General features: G+C 37.6%; 1 protein-coding gene across 8 annotated transcripts in view; it reads left to right on the top strand.

Annotated features, from left to right (window-relative positions):
* EML4 (EMAP like 4) overlaps positions 1-16,805 on the top strand; it is a 161,632-nt gene that overhangs the window by 67,607 nt on the left and 77,220 nt on the right. For 4 of the 8 annotated variants that reach the window (XM_035272697.3, XM_035272696.3, XM_002757820.7 and 1 more), the window contains exons 2-3: positions 3,492-3,674; positions 15,630-15,759. In XM_035272697.3, the coding sequence (XP_035128588.1) occupies positions 3,492-3,674; positions 15,630-15,759 (313 nt within the window). Of the gene's footprint in view, positions 1-570; positions 709-3,491; positions 3,675-15,629; positions 15,760-16,805 lie in introns of all 8 variants that reach the window. The other 4 variants (XM_078349441.1, XM_035272698.3, XM_078349442.1 and 1 more) reach the window with 2 other exon arrangements.

The following is a 16,805-nucleotide window of genomic DNA, read 5'->3' as shown; positions in this document are numbered from 1 at the left end:
CAAGTTTGCTGAAGGTAAAAGTTACCAAGTTGGTACTAAAACCCAGCACTCTAAGCTTGACATTGTAATCTGATGATCTAGTAGCTCAGCTGTCCATTAAGCAGGTCATATGTTTATAAAACTCATATAAGTATTTTATCTGTGATTATATTATAAAGGTATAGCTCATCTTTCATGAATTATTAACAATTTAGAAACATACCCATATAGTTTACTGACTTAATCATGGTTGTTGGTTTACAAATAATGGCTTGCAAAAAGTAGATTTATTAGGTAACATAATTAGCTGGGAGGAATATTGGAGTAGCTCTCAGAATTGACGGGCCAAGCCTTCAGAGACTAGAACTGGAATTCAAGGTAGTTAGAACCACCTTTATTTTTGACAGTCTTAGGGTGACATCCTTGTAGCTGGAGTACCAAGGAGGATGGGCTATAACTCTATCTCTGGGAAATTTGAGAGGGCTTCATTTGGCCTAGACTATATCTTATGACTACTACTCCTGTGGTAGTATTAGATTGAGCCATATGAAATTCCTTCCTTCCTTTTTTTTTTTTTTTTTTTTGAGACAGGGTCTTCCTCTTTTGCCTAGGTTTGAGTTCAGTGAAGTGATTAAAGCTCACTGCATCCTTGATTTCCTGGGCTTAAGTGATCCTCCCACTTCAGTTCTCCAAGTAGCTGAGACTGCAAACGTGTGCCACCATGCCCAGGTAATTTTTTCTATTTTTGTGGAGATGGGTTCTGACTATCTTGCCCAGTCTGGTCTTGAACTCCTGGCTCAAGTGATCTGCCTACCTTGGCCTCCCTGAGTGCTAGGATTACAGTTGTAAGCTGCCATGTCCAGCTGAAATTTCTAATAGCAATATTTTTACAACTGAAAAGGCCGTTGTATATGGTTCAGTCTCATAGTATGGGGGCAGAAGGGAAAGAGACATCATAGATTGACAGCCCTATTAGGACCAAGAAATATGGTGGAGTTTCACAGAAGACAGGAGCTGCTATTCTTCCTGTCAGAAGGAGAATAAGAAAGCATTCTGGGTAGAAAGAATAATGACCATAGTCTGACATACTTACAAAGAATATAGATCAGCTAGAATTCAGCTAGACCACCTTGGAAGTGAAAAAGACTTATAAAAATTTCTAAGGCAAGATACTGAATTGTTCTTATCATTTCTTAAGCATCTCAGAGTTGGACACATCTGCCTTTAAGTAACAAATGTGCTCAAAGCTTTCAGATTCTACCTTTGTACTTTGTGCATATCCTAGGCACCCTCCTTATAACAATCCTATTTAAAGATGAAGAAGGCTGAGCACAGTGGCTCACACCTGTAATCCCAGCACTTTGGGAGGCTGAGGTGGGTGGATCACCTGAGGTCAGGAGTTCGAGATCAGCCTGGCCAATATGGTGAAACCCCATCTCTACTAAAAATACAAAAATTAGCTGGGCGTGGTAGTGTATGCCTGTAATCCCAACTACCCAGGAGGCTGAAGCAGGAGAATTACTGCCACTCGGGGGACAGGGGCTGCAGTGAGCCGAGGTTGCGCCACTGCACTCCAGCCTGGGCAACAGAAGAGCAAGACTCCGTCTCAAAATAAAGATGAAGAAATTAATGCTCAAATAACTAAAATAACTTGCCTAAGATTAAGTAACTAGTTAATATGGAACCAGAATTTGAGGTCTAAATTAAAGATGAAACCCAGCTTTTTCCTTCAGTACCAGTACCTCTCAAAGATAAGATGCTTAGTGAAATACCAGTAAACGCAGAAGAGAGTACATATGTATGCATGGGAGGTCTGTTGGTGTATATGATTTAAATATGAAATATGAATACTGTCTACTGTCCCATAATGTATGGTGATACCTTTGGTGTTTTGTTTTGTTTTGTTTTGTTTTGTTTTAGTTTCGCTGCTTTCGCCCAGGCTGGAGTGTAGTAGCATGATCTCAGCTCACTGCAACCTCCACCTCCTGGGTTCAAGCAATTCTCCTGCCTCAGCCTCCTGAGTAGCTGGGATTACAGGTGCCCACTACCATGCCCAGATAATTTTTGTGTTTTTATAAGAGATGGGGTTTTGCAGTGTTGGCCAGGCTGGTCTCAGACCCCTGACCGCAAGTAATCTGCCTGGCTAGCTTTGGTTTTTAAATGCTGTGATGGTTTTTTAACTCAAACTTTGAATTAGTTAAGAAGTTCCGTGGCATAGTATCTCAGTATGAGAAAAAAAAAAAACAGTGCATTCTGCCTTATTGTCGGAATGACTGAAACAGTCATCTAAATGATGCCAGTGTGGTCCAAACAGCTCTTATGTTAGAATCTAAAACTTCCCTTCATTGTAAGCCACAGGTGTTTTTAAGTTATTTCCCTGAATTTTCCTGCTTATACTGAATGAACCAATAGCAATGGATGTTTCCTATGTTCAGATTCTGATTGATCCAACAAATCAGTAGTATAGTCTAAAGTTATTTAACTTTGGAAGTTCTTGTAATTGCTGTGTTATAGCTAAGCCTTATTTGAATAGTCTTTCTGTTGTTGCTGTTACATACATAAGGCAAATATTAAGTATGTGCTTCATAAAAACCTTTTCTAAGAGAGGTTGTGGTGTTAGGAGGAGAGAAGGAGCAGCAAAAATTCTTCCATTAATTACATGGCAATACTGACTCCTGTGAGGTGCGGGAGAGTATAATAGTAAAGGTAGAAGCAAAGAGTGCTCTCTCATCATTGTTGGTTACGGGGGTGGATTCCCTATTTGATACGTAAAGCAAAACAGAAGTGACTTTTAGTCCTTTTCTGTTTTCATAGGGAACTATGATAATAATGTAATTAAGAAGGCTTGAATAGTTTGCTCTCTTGTAGGTTTTCAGATGTCTACAAAATGATATATTTAGGCAACATTTTTGTGAGAAAACAAATTAAGATGATGTTATAATAATAGAGGAAATTTGACTATGGAAAAAATTTTGATCATTTTAATTTGTCAAATTTATTACATTTTATTATTTTAAATTAAGATCGCTATGAAAATCTTTATAGAAGTTAATATGTGTCAACATGATGGGATGTTGTGGGAGGTTTTTGTTTTGAAATTTTCTCCCTTTTTGTGTGTGTGTGTGTTGTTGTTGTTGTTGTTGTTGAAATGGAGTCTTGCTCTGTCAGCCAAGCTGGAGTACAGTGACACAGTCTAGGCTCACTACAACCTCCGCCTCTGGGGTTCACATGATTCTTGAGCCTCAGCCTCCCAAATAGCTGGAATTACAGGTGTGCCACCACCACACCTGGCTAGTTTTTGTATTTTTAGTAGAGATGGGGTTTCACAGTATTTGCCAGACTGGTCTCCAACTCCTTACCTCAAGATATCTGCCTGCCTTGGCACCTCAAAGTGCTAGAATTACAGGCATGATTTTCCTCATCTTTTGATAATCTTACCTGGGATAGTTTTTGTTACCAGAAAGTATTTCTCAAGCAGTTTACTTAAAAATATTCCATATTTTATTTTATAGATGATAGTATTTCTGCTGCAAGTACTTCTGATGTTCAAGATCGCCTGTCAGCTCTTGAGTCACGAGTTCAGCAACAAGAAGATGAAATCACTGTGCTAAAGGCAGCATTGGCTGATGTTTTGAGGCGTCTTGCAATCTCAGAAGATCATGTGGCCTCAGTGAAAAAATCAGTCTCAAGTAAAGGTAATTGTGTTGTAAAGTAACAAGAGTCTTGGTTTTTACAACATTTTCTTTGAAAGTCGAAGTTGGAAATATAAATCTAGTTTCTCTTGTGGATTACTTGTGATTATAGTTTGTTTTCCATTTCCTTTTTCTTTTTTTTTAATTCCCAAAAAGTTTTGACTATTTATTTATTTATTTTTTTTTTGAGACGGAGTCTTGCTCTGTCACCAGGCACCAGGCTGGAGTGTAGTGGCGCGATCTCGGCTCACTGCAACCTCCAAGTCCCAGGTTCAGGCAATTCTCCTGCCTCAGCCTCCTGAGTACCTGGGACTACAGGTGTGTACCACCACACCCAGCTCATTTTTGTATTTTTTAGTAGAGACAGGGTTTCACCATGTTGGCCAGGATGGTTTTGATCTCTTGACCTCATGATCCGCCTGCCTGGGCCTGACAGTTTATTCTTTATTATTTAAAATTAAGAATTTTTGTATAATCTACTGATTATACTTACAGGCTTTTTATGCTATGGTATTTGTGTGAAGTTAGTATCTTCCAACGAGATGGTAAGTTTACTGAGGGCAGAAACTAAATCATCTTTTTGTTTCTCTCATTTCATATTGAACATAGTTGGTAGGCATTTGTGTGTTTTTAAAATTAATTATGTTGTCAACACAGAAACATAGTTAAAATTATTATAGGTTAAATAGCTTTATTCTGAGCCCTCTGTGGTCATTAGCAGAATTCTGAAAAAATTAATTTAAGCTCTGAAGCTTACTAGCCCAGTACAATGAGACTTAACTTTCCAATATTGGGAGTTTTCAAAGTTGAGTGAAACAGTCATCAAGACCCTGTTGCTCTGAGTTTGGAGCAGATATAGTGTGCCTTTTCTCTTTCTTCAACCACTGAGAAAGAATTTATAATTACCTCAGATTAATCAAGTATTTGAACATATTTGATGTCTCTTACTGATTTATTGGTAGAGTAGATGGGGATAGGCATGCTTATGCCCATTTTGGCAATGGGAAAAGTGAGGACATTTATTGGGTTGCCTTCCTACTGCAGTAAGTCAATGTAAATTATTAACCCAGGGAGGAATTTTATATAACTCCCAAATTCTTTTTTTTGGGAGGAAGGGAGGGAGGGAAGGAGGAAGGAAGGAAGGAAGGAAGGAAGGAAGGGAGGGAGGGAGGGAGGGAGGGAGGGAGGGAGGGAGGGAGGGAAGGAAGGGAAGGGAGGGAGGGAGGGAGGGAGGGAGGGAGGGAAGGAAGGGAAGGAAGGGAAGGAAGGGAAGGAAGGAAATCAAGCAATGCATAACTCCCAAATTCTAACTGAATAAGAAGTAGTGCAGTCAGCCAACCAGCAAATGAGAAGCAGATTGTGAATTCAGTTTCTGGATGTTGTTTGTGGTGTATATAGTATGTAGAGATATATATTGGTAGCTGAATTACATATGGATCTAGTGCTCGTATGTTAGTCTTGGCTAGCAACAAAAATTTGGGAATGTTCCACTTATGGATGATAGTTGAGGCCATAGAGGATGTAAAATGAGAAGGCAGTCTCGGATAGTTCCATTGGGAGCTCCAACATTTCAGCACAGCACGAAAAATGATTCACATTGCCAGCTGCTACAGAGACGTCAAATAAAACAAAGACTGATAACCATTGGATTTGGCATTTACGGCAATATTAGAAACATCTCCAAAAGCAATTTTAGTTGAGTAATAGAATTGCAAATCAAATACCAGTATTTTAAGAAACAACAATTAAGGAGAATTGTAGAATTGAGAGTAACAAATACAGCCACTCTCAAAAACTTCACCTGAGTGGAGGGAGGTGGTAATAGCTAGGAGAGGATGCTATGTTGAAGGCCAGTTTTAATTGGTTTAAAAAATTTTTTTTAAATATGTGATGGACTTGAGCACAAAGATAGGTTGAAGACAAAAAGGCAGCAGAAAAGAAGACTGATACGGGGAAATGGGGTGGTAATTGATGAGGCAAGTATCCTGAGAATTTAAGAAGGGATCTTAGAGCAAATGAGAAACTATTAGTCCTAAACAGAAAGAAGAGTAATACTTCTAAAATACAATGGAAAGATGCAACTGAGTGGAGTTTGATATATATTCACAGTTGTCAGGGTTGGAAGTTTCAGTCCTTATCACTGTCTTGTGAGGAGTACAACTTCTAGCCCTGACAACTGTGAATATATATCGAGACATTGATAACCTTTAGGAGCAAAGATAGGTCCTCAGTGGTAGAAAAAAGGGAATACATGTTTGGAATGGTTAAAGTGGAGAATGGAAGACTGTAAGACATTCAAATGAGATGCTGAGGGAGGCAGGAAACTTATTGTGGAGGAAAGGTGGGTATCATTCTGTCCCATTTTGTGATTCCCACTCTTTTCCCTCCCAGCCTCACATATTGTGGTTCTGTGTATTTACAGTGGAGAGTTAGATGAAAGGCAGGATTGATCTTTTTCATTAGTGATAGTAAGATAAACATGTCCGTGACAAAGGATAAGGGACCTGAGGGTTTGACAAAAACTTGATAGAAACCACCTTGATTAGTGATGTTACATTATGCATTATTTATTTATTTTGAGAATCAACTCTCAGGACTGCCAAGATCAAGCCAGAAAAAGTTTTTATTTGGTTATAAATTGATTTTTATAGGAGGATTTTGGAATTTTAGAGTACAACAAGGAGCTGGATCAGTTAATATATATGGGCTTTATAGGGAATATAAGCTTTGTGTAGAGAGGGAAGAACAGGTTTCTTATTTATAGGATAGAGACTCAGAACGTGAGGGTACATGTAAGTATTTTAAAACCTTTAATAGAAAAATGATACAATGTTTGATTGCTATTCACATTTTTAAAAGCTTATTTTAAATAGCTTATATTAGTGGGGTTTTTTTTTTTTTTTAAAACCTTTTAAGAGACTGTCACTGAGGTTCACTATAATCTCAAACTCCTGGGCTCAAGTGGTTCTCCTTCCTCAGCCTCCAGAGTAGCTAAGACTACAGGTATACACCATTATGTCCTGTTAAAAATCTTTCCTTTTTTTGTACAGGCAGGATCTTGCTGTGTTGTCCAGGTTGGTCTCAAACTCCTAGGCTCAAGTGATCTGCTTTGGTCTTCAAAATCTTTTTAATATGCTGAAACAACAGTACACTGTAATTTTATTTAAATTGAGAAAAATTCTAAACATTTTTTTCTCCCATATTTTATCTACTAAGGTATTTCAGTAAAGCAAATTCTGAAATATTTTAAAGAAATTTAAAGATTGCTTTTTTCTAGCATATACGCAGTATTTTATATGACATGAGTTATTTAGCACCTACTTCTCAATGTCATGAAATATAAATACTAGCTATAATTCCTATTCCCCAGGAACCTATGTTTTTGTAAGTTGTCCTTTCTGGTCCTTTTCTAATTATCCTTAGTCATAATTTCTGTGTCTCTAAAGTGAGTCTAGGATCAGTTTTGTTTATGGCTCTTTAGTGAAGGATTACCCACTTCTGGAGCCACAGAGCCATCTTTTTGGAACTTTTTCTTTTCACATAACACTAACTCTTAATTCTTTTTAATAACCTAATTAATTAGAGAGATACTTTTTTTTTCCAATTGGTTATAAAATTCTACTTCAAATTAACTTTGCTGTTTTATAATATGCTAAGGTGGTTCATTCTTTGAGTTACTGTGTTACCTGGGACACAGGCAGTGTATGGATTGATGGAGGGTATTGCTTATATAATAATTTGAGAAAATAATTACTTCATAGGTGAGCATAATTCATGTTAATATTTGCTATATTTCCCTTTAATGGAAAAATGTGCCTAATTGTGTTTTCAATATTGAAAGAAATACATACATAAAGTTTCATGTTATTGGCAACTCTGAACAGCTTTATCTTGGAGTTTATATATAGTATATTTTGGAAAGCAATTGGAATTTAAGTGACTTCACTATTGACATTGTGTACAGCCTAAAATAGATCGTCTCAGTTTTGATATTAAACAGGATTAATAAATTAATGGTAAGAAAATTTGGAACAAACATTTTAAGCAAATTATTTTCAAATAAATCAAGTTTTTTAATAACATTAAAAATGGACTTATAGGGATTTGTATTTTTTCTTCAATTAAAAAGTTATTTTTTATATTGTGGACAGCTTTATGTGTGATTTTTTTTTTAGCCCCTTGTGAAATTAGTATTTATAGTATTCAGTATCACATAAATTATTGACAGGAAAATGATTATTATCATCTTAAGGTGTTTACATTTTCTAGAGGATTTTTCTTTAGAGGTCAAATTAAATGTTTATGGATAAATAGGGTAGAACGCTTTTATGAAACTGTGGGTCAAAGGACAGGTCAGCTTCCTTGCTGCTGAAGACAGCTATCATGGTGGTGATATAGGGGGGTACATGAGTTGTCATCAGATATGACCAAAACTAAATGTTAATGATGTATGTGTTAAGGGCTTAATGAAATTCTGCTCTGTTGCTTCATAGTAATATTACCATTCAGTAAATGCCAAAATCAGAAACACACTTAACCTTTCAATATATTTAGCTGTCTTAGTTTATCTTCTCCAGTGTGCCAGCAGTATTTAAAGCTAAGCCCCATTTTTTCTTCGGTAAATTGTACAGGACACTTGACTGAGAAAATTTTCCCATTAGTTTTTAAGGTGGCCAGTCACTTAAATTTTTTATATACCTTCTCCTCTGTCAGAGAATTCTTTCCTTTTGACGGCATATGTTCATAATATATGCACCAGTTGCAGCTGAATCCTTGCCAAAAGAAAAAAAAAATTACCTGTACTTCAGAGCAAAAGGGAAGGCCCAGAGAACACTGGCAGTTTTAGCTGCCAGGAAGATGAATTATGTCACAGCTGGTGCCTGGGAAACTCATTAGGACCTCTTGGGGTGACCAAATGAATGTAAGTTGAGAACACAGCCCAGTGGCATTGTGTGAAGACAAGCTGTTAGTACACAATGATATAAAAGTTAAAAAGTTAAATTTATCTGAAGGTGGCAGTCATTTAAATCAGGAAGCTACTGGTTAAGCCAAAGTCTGAAGCATTGTAATTGCCACTTGAGAAATGAAAGAACCCAAAGGCAAAATTGAAATGTAGGAGTCAGTTCTCCAAAAGAAACATTGCTAATTATGTAAAATCTGGGATACTCTAAAGGCACAGATGTATATCATTTACCTCCTGTCCCAAACAACGTTTGGGAGGAGAAGGGATTATCATAGGTTTGCTATAAGTGTTGTTGATAAGCACATTACATTCATCAGCTTAGGAAGGTATGAATTTCCAAGGTGGGACCCTTACACTAAAATGACTGGTAATTATGGAAGGGGATAAAGGAGTGTCTCGTTATTTTGTGTATACAAGTATAGTCATGCATTGCTTAACAGGGATATGTTCTGAGAAATGCATCATTGGGCAGTTTTGTCCTTGTTTGATCATTATAGAGTATACCTACACAAACCTAGATGGTATTAGCCTAGTATGCATCTGGGCTGTATGGCATAGCCCAGCAGCCCCCAACTTTTTTGGCACCAGCGACTGGTTTCATGGAAGATAGTTTTTCTGCCGACTGGGGTAGGTTGGGGGAGGTATTGGGATAATTCAAGCATATTAAATTTGTTGTTCTAGTCTTATTACATAGTAATATATAATGAAATAATTATACAACTCACCATAATATAGAATCGGGAGCCCTGAGTTTGTTTTCCTGCAATTAGATGGTCCCATCTTGGGGTGATGGGAGACAGCAGTAGATCATCAGGCATTCGATTCTCTTAAGGAGCATGCAACCTAGATCCCTCACATGCACACTTCACAATAGGGTTTGCACTCCAACGAGAATCTAATGCTGCTGCTGATCTGACAGGAGGCCAAGCTCAAGCGGTAATGCAGGCGATGGGGAGCAGCTGTAAATACAGATGAAGCTTCACTCACTTGCTGGCTTCTCACCTCCTGCTCTGCAGCCTGGTTTCTAACAGGCCATGAAGGTACCATTCTGTGGCCCAGGGGTTAGGGACCCCTGGTATAGTCTGTTGCTCCTAGGTTACAGAGGCGGTTGTAACACAATGGTAAGTATCTGTGTATCTAACAAATCTAAACATAGAAAAGATACAGTAAAAAGACAGTATTAGAATCTTCTGGGACCACTGTTGTATATGCAGTCCATCATGGGCCAAGATGTCATTATGCAGTGCCTGGCTGTATATTGGCAGGTATATTGGCAGGTATTGCCTCAGACCAGGTAGGAATTGCCGTTTACAGAGTGCCATTTATGTATGACAGTCAAATGCTTCTTTGTCATTTCCATTGAAAATACACTTTTAAGAAGTGGCCACAAGTTGAAAGGCCTAAGGGTACATCTTCCTGTTAAATAAGAGAAAGGCAGAGTATACAGATAAAATTCCAAATGGAGAAGACAGAATTTGATGGAGTACATGTAGTCCTCAGTCTTCTCAAAGAATGAAGCAAGAGTAATTAACTGATTGAGAAAAGTGACAAACAGTTTGAAAATGAAGAGTAGAAGTATACAGTTGGAGCTATGAGGAATGTGATAGAGAATTAGAGATAAATAAAAGATTTGGAATATCAACTAAACTATCTCTACCCTTCTTCTAATCAAAATTTTAGCCATATTAAGGGCCTCAGAAATATTTATTGAAAATGATCTATTTTTTGCCTCTTTTTGGAATGGTTTTGAATTTTTTTTTGTACATGTCTTTTGGCATATATATTTGTTGCTCCCAATAGGTCATAAACTATTTGAAAGCAGGGACAGTCACTAACATAGTCATCCCAAGGCTAGCCGAGAAACAATTTCAGTTTACAAACCAATTAATTGTAAATTGAATGCCAGAAGTTAGTTATAGAAACAAGAAGTTGTGATAAAAGAAAATTACAGTTTTAGAGAGACTGGTTGGGATGGATGCAAGAATAAGAAGTTAATACATATGGGAGTAGCCAGAAAGATTTCAGATTTTGAGCTTTGGAATATGCAGCAGTTCCTAATGATAACTTTACTCTCTCTGTCTACAGTACACCGAAATTTATTTATAATTAGGAGCTGTCAGGCTAAGATGTCAGTAAGGTCATCTACTTGAGTCTGTCATCAAGGGGTCTAAACTATAGTGATTAGCATTCTCATGTCATGATAAAGTATAAAAGTTTTCATTGACCGTCAACCTGGCATTATGATGGTTTCCACTGTGATTCTTAAAAACTTTCTTCACTTTTTCATTCACGCTACCTAGCTCTTGTTTCAGGTCCCCACCATCTTATTCTCAGACCACTAGACTGAAATCTGTTCTTCACATAGCTACTAGAGGGTGTTCTCCAAAATCTAAATTGAACTATTTTTTTTTTTCAGCATAAAACCCTTTAGTGATTCTTTATTTTCTGTATTAAAAATCTGCATCATCTTAATGCTACTTGCCTCTTTTTTTTTTTTTTTTTTTTTTTTTTTTGAGAGGGAGTCTCACACTGTTGCCTGGGCTGGAGTGCAGTGGTGTGATTTTGGCCCACTGCAACCTCTGCTTCCTGGGTTCACACAGTTCTCCTGACTCAGCCTCCTGAGTAGCTGGAATTACAGGTGCACACCACCACACCTGGCTAATTTTTTGTATTTATAGTAGAGACGGGTTTCACTATGTTGGCCAAATTGTCTCAAAGTCCTGACCTCATGATCTCCCCACCTCGGCCTCCCAAAGTGCTCGGTTGCAGGTGTGAGCCACCGCGCCAGACCACTGAACTCTCCCCTCTTTTGTTCTACATCCTGGCCACGTTGAGGAGCTTTTTGTCTTGCCACTACCATGCACTCAATGCCACAAACACCTATACTCACTTTGCTGTTAGAGTGTTTCTGTTCCTTTACACATAACTGCAATAGGATCCCAGTGTCTTATCACCTCCCTTTCATCCTGCTATTTTTTTCTTTTCTTCTTTTTTTTTTTTTTTTTTTTGTTGAGATGGAGTCTTGCTGTGTCACCCAGGCTGGAGTGCAGTGGCACAAACTCGACTCACTGCAACCTCTGTCTCCCAGGATCAAGCGATTCTCCTGCCTCAGCCTCCCACATAGCTGGGACTACAGGTGTGTACCACCATGCCCAGCTAATTTTTGTATTTTTAGTAGAGACAGGGTTTCACCATATTGGACAGGCTGGTCTCAAACTCCTGACCTCACGATCTGCCCACCTTGGCCTCCCAAAGTGCTGGTATTATATGCGTGAGCCACCATGCCTGGCCTTTTTTCTTATTCTTTAAGGCCTTATTCTATATTTCTTCAAGGAAGCCTTCCTTGAGTTCTGTGTCTCTAATCCTTACAGAATTGTGTGTCCTTTCTTTGTACTTCCATGATACTCCATTGGTATCTCTCTGTTACTGTACTTACCTCATGCTTCCATTGCCAATGTGATTCTCCTTGAAGATGTTGAATTACTTGATGTCTGTGACTGCCTTATACACCTTTGTAAACATAAGACTAGGATTATAATTGATCCTGAGTAAATATTTGATTGGTACATGGATGATGAATACATTTCAGTTTAGGCAAGCAGAGGTGACTAGCATATGCTGGAGAGAATGATCATCCAGGTGCAAAAGTTCAGAAGAATAAAAAGTACTTAATTTAGGAATTCAGAATAAACTGAAGCACAGGGTGTGAAATTTTTCAAGAAATGCACCTAGACTGGTAGGGCCCATAGTAGAACATTTTCTTAGAACTTGTTAAGGAATTTAGTTTTCATCCTGAAGGTAGTGGAGAGCTGTTAAAGAATCTTAAGCTGAGAACTGACAGGCAGATTTGCAGTCATTGGTCCAAGTTGCCTGTTTTTGACATTTTCACATCTTTGAAATTACAATGCATGTTACAATTGATGGCATCTTATAGTTCTAATAAGAAATACTTCTTTCTAATGATACTTAAAATAGTAGGGCATATTACAGTTAGTGGCATTGAAGTCAAAGATACATAGCATGTGTTAGGTCATTCTGGCACAGTGTAGGGATGCCATAGTGTAGGGTAAAACTGCAAGAAGAGAGACTTGAGATAAATTCAGCATAATCCACAAGAGGAATTTAGTAGTGAAGATGCAGCCAATTAGTCATTTTGATATTAAGTACTTTCTGTGTACTAGGCACCATGCTCAAGAGTTATTTCAACTCTAATTCAAGAGTTATTAAGGTCATATGTCAGCGGGGAAAAAAAGGACAAAAAACAAAAATGCCTTGACTCTTATCTCATACCATAAACAAAAATTAAGTCAAAATGGATCATAGACCTCAATGGAAGGGCTAAAACTTATATAAGAAAATATAGGAGAAATCTTAGTGACCTTGAGTTTGACAGAGATTTAGTAAATAGCACAAACAAGCATAAACTATAAGGGAAAAATCAATTAATTGAATTTCATCAAAATGTCAAAATCTTGTTCTTTCAAAGACTCTTTTGAAAATAAAAGGGCAAGCAACAGAATAAGAGAAAATATTTGCCAGACATGTATTTGTCAAAGGACTTTTATCTAGAATACTTGAAGAACTTGTATGCCTCCAATATTAAGAAGAAAGCCCATTCTTAAAGCAGCCAAAATATTTCAGTAGTTGAAGTTGATATGCCATTTGAGGCATTGGTAAAGGAACGGTAAAAAATGCCTATAATTTGTAGCCGGGCACAGTGCCTCATGCCTGTAATCCTGGCACTTTGGGAGGCTGGTGCAGGTGAATTGCTTGAACCCAGGAGTTAGAGACCAGCCTGAGCAATGTGGCAAAATCCTGTCTCTACAAAAAAAAAAAAAAAAAAAAAAACACAAAAATTAGCCAGGCATGGTGGCATGCACCTGTAGTTCCAACTACTCAGGAGCCTGAGGTAGACCTATGAATTGAGCCCTGGGAGGTCACGGCAGCAGTGAGCCATGGTTATGCCATGTCGCTGCAGCCTGGGAAACAGTGAGATCCTGTCTCCAAAAAAATAAAGAAAAAGACTAGGAAAGAAGAAAATAATAAATCCAAAGCTTAGTAGAGGGAAGAAAATAAAGATTAGAGCAGAGTAAATGAAGTAGAGAATAGAAAACCAGAATCAATGAAACCAAAATTTATAACACTTAATACCCTCTTGAGTTTTTTTTTTAACCTGAAAATAACAAGTGTTGGAAAGAATATGGTGACATTGGAACCCTCATACATTGCTGGTGAAATTGTAAAATGGTGCTGCCACTGTGTTTGGCAGTTGAACATACAACAACTGTGACTCAGTAGTTCTGCTCCTACATACATACTTAAAATAATTGAAAACAGGTGTTCAAAGGAAAATTTTTACACAAATGTTTATGGTAGCAGTATTCCCATTAGCCAAAACATGGAAACAATCCAGATGGTCATCGCCAGATGAATGAGAAAACAAAATATAGTATATCTATATAATGTGATATTTTTCAGTCATAAAAAAGAATGAAATCAACATGGTGAACCTTGAAAACATTGTACTGTGTGAAAGAAGCCAAGCAAGGTCTGGCTTCTTTGGAGGGGTGGAGTGTGGAGAGCAACTGCTTAAGGATACATGGTTTCTATTTGGGGCGATTAAAATGTTCTGGAACTTGGTAGCAGTGATGGTTGCACAACATTGTGAATATACTAATTGTCACTGAAATATACTAATTGTCATTTTAAAATGGTTAAAATGTTAGAACTATTTTACCACAGTTTTTAAAAAGCTATTGATATAACAATAAGTAACTTGTTTGACATACTAGAACTAAGTCTGATGACCAGTGATATTTGCATAATTTGGGGGTTAATGTAACTTATATGTAAAAAAAAAATTTTTTTTTTTTTTTTTTGAGACAGAGTTTCGCTTTTGTTACCCAGGATGGAGTGCAATGGCGCGATCTCGGCTCAACACAACCTCTGCCTCCTGGGTTCAGGCAATTCTCCTGCCTTAGCCTCCTGAGTAGCTGGGATTACAGGCACGCACCACCATGCCCAGCTAATTTTTTGTATTTTTAGTAGAGACGGGGTTTCACTATGTTGACTAGGATGGTCTCAATCTCTTGACCTCATGATCCACCCGCCTTGGCCTCCCAGAGTGCTGGGATTACAGGCTTGAGCCACCACGCCCGGCCGAAAACTTCTTAAGAGATTTCAAAAAATAAATGCAGTAGGTCTCCTCCTTCCTGTCTTCTAATTCATTCAATATAATGTAGGACCTACGAATCTATATTAAGTACGTTAGGTGATTATGGTACAAATGACCTCTACCATCTTATTCTTGACAAAAATGCAGTGTTATACCACCATGTATGGAACTTCCTAAGGTACTAGATATTACTCGTGTGCATTTGAGAAAACTGAGTCCAAAATTTTTAAAATGTTCTCTATTCCCAAATCTTTACTTGACTCAGTATAGATAGGACTGTTTTATCTTGTGATGCTGAGTCTTCTGACCACACCAGTATACCCATCACATACTTATTCCACTCCTTGTATCTGTAAGTTAAAGCAGAAGTTAACTTTATATACTTATGCTTTATTTATATGGAGTAGCAGTCTAGAATTTAATATTTATGATTTCTAGGATTTAAAATTTATGGTTTTAACAAGCTACTTTTGAAGTTTGATGGCATGAGATTTATGGTTTACTTGAGGCACAAATTTGAATCATGTGTTTTAAGGCTGCTCTGTGTGGTGAAGCAAACCGTTTAGCTAAGAGAACTAGCCCAACTGTGTTTTAATAAGTAAGTATGGCTTTCCTATAGGTCTGTTTTGATGGGATTAAGTCTTGAGACAGTGTCATGTGCTGCATACCAGGAGGAATTCTGCTCAAGAGTTATAAACAATAATATACTTATTTTTTTTACTACCACCCCCTCCTTCCAAATGGACTTAATTTTAAAACTTAGATCTTTAAAGAGTATATTCAAATTTGATATAAATTTTTTTTTCTTAATTATCTTTAGGCCAACCAAGCCCTCGAGCAGCTATTCCCATGTCCTGTATAACCAATGGAAGTGGTGCAAACAGAAAACCAAGTCAAACCAGCGCTGTCTCAATTGCAGGAAAAGAAACTGTTTCATCTGCTGCTAAAAGGTACCCGTTTGTAAAGGGGGAAAAGACTTAACACTGCAAATTTGTCTGAATATGGTAGAGGTCTACTTTTAGAATGAATAAGAAATAGAGCTGTTTGAATTCAAGTGAGCATGTCCTTTGAATTCTTAAACTGTGAATGTAGAGACATCTAGCCTATGCTCACTCAGTTTGTACTCATCATACCTGTCAAGTTGTGTGAGGAAGCTTTCCATTCTCACTAAAGAAAGAAAGCAGTTTCATTTCCTGGTTTTGTTTTGTTTCTTTTTTAACAAGTATTTGTTGATAAACATTACTATATTTAAAGAAATTATATAAGTGAATTTTCCATAGCAAATGATATATTTGATACAGCATTTTTATTTTTATTCTTTTGAGACAGAGTCCCGCTCTGTCACCCAGGCCAGAGTGCAGTGGCATGATCTCAGCTCACTGCAACCTCCACCTCCTGGGTTCAAGTGATTGTCCTGCCTCAGCCTCCCAAGCAGCCGAAACTGTAGGCGGGTGCCTGCACACTCAGCAATTTTTTGTATTTTTAGTAAAGATAGGGTTTCACCATATTGGCCAAGCTGGTCTCGAACTCCTGACCTCATGATTCATCTGCCTTGGCCTTCCAAAGTGCTGAGATTACAGGCTTCAGCCACTGCGCCCGGTCTGATACAGCATTATTAAAGGGAAAATGGAATCTTTGATATATCTTTGTTAGTGGGAGGTAAAATGCTATTATAACTTTTATTCTTTAACCATAACTATAAAATTAAGGCTTAATTCAAAAATTTAGTACTATCTGGGTGTGTGTGTGTGTGTGTGTGTGTGTGTGTGTGTGTGTGTGTGTGTTTTAGGGGATGGTGGGCAGGAGGGCTGTGGAATTACAGCAGTATAAGTTTCAGGGGATTACAGATTTGCATTCTTTATGTTCTTTCCATCAGTTAATTAATTTACTCCAATAAAAGTGCTGACAGAATTTTCCCCCTTTTGTAATTTCTAGCAAATTATTCGATGTAGAGTTTGGACAGTCCATAGGAGATCAGCTACAAAATCTTACAACT

The sequence above is a fragment of the Callithrix jacchus genome, chromosome 14 (assembly GCF_049354715.1).
Source record: "Callithrix jacchus isolate 240 chromosome 14, calJac240_pri, whole genome shotgun sequence".
NCBI classification, from domain to species: Eukaryota; Metazoa; Chordata; class Mammalia; order Primates; family Cebidae; genus Callithrix; species Callithrix jacchus.
This window is presented reverse-complemented; position numbering and strand designations above follow the sequence as displayed.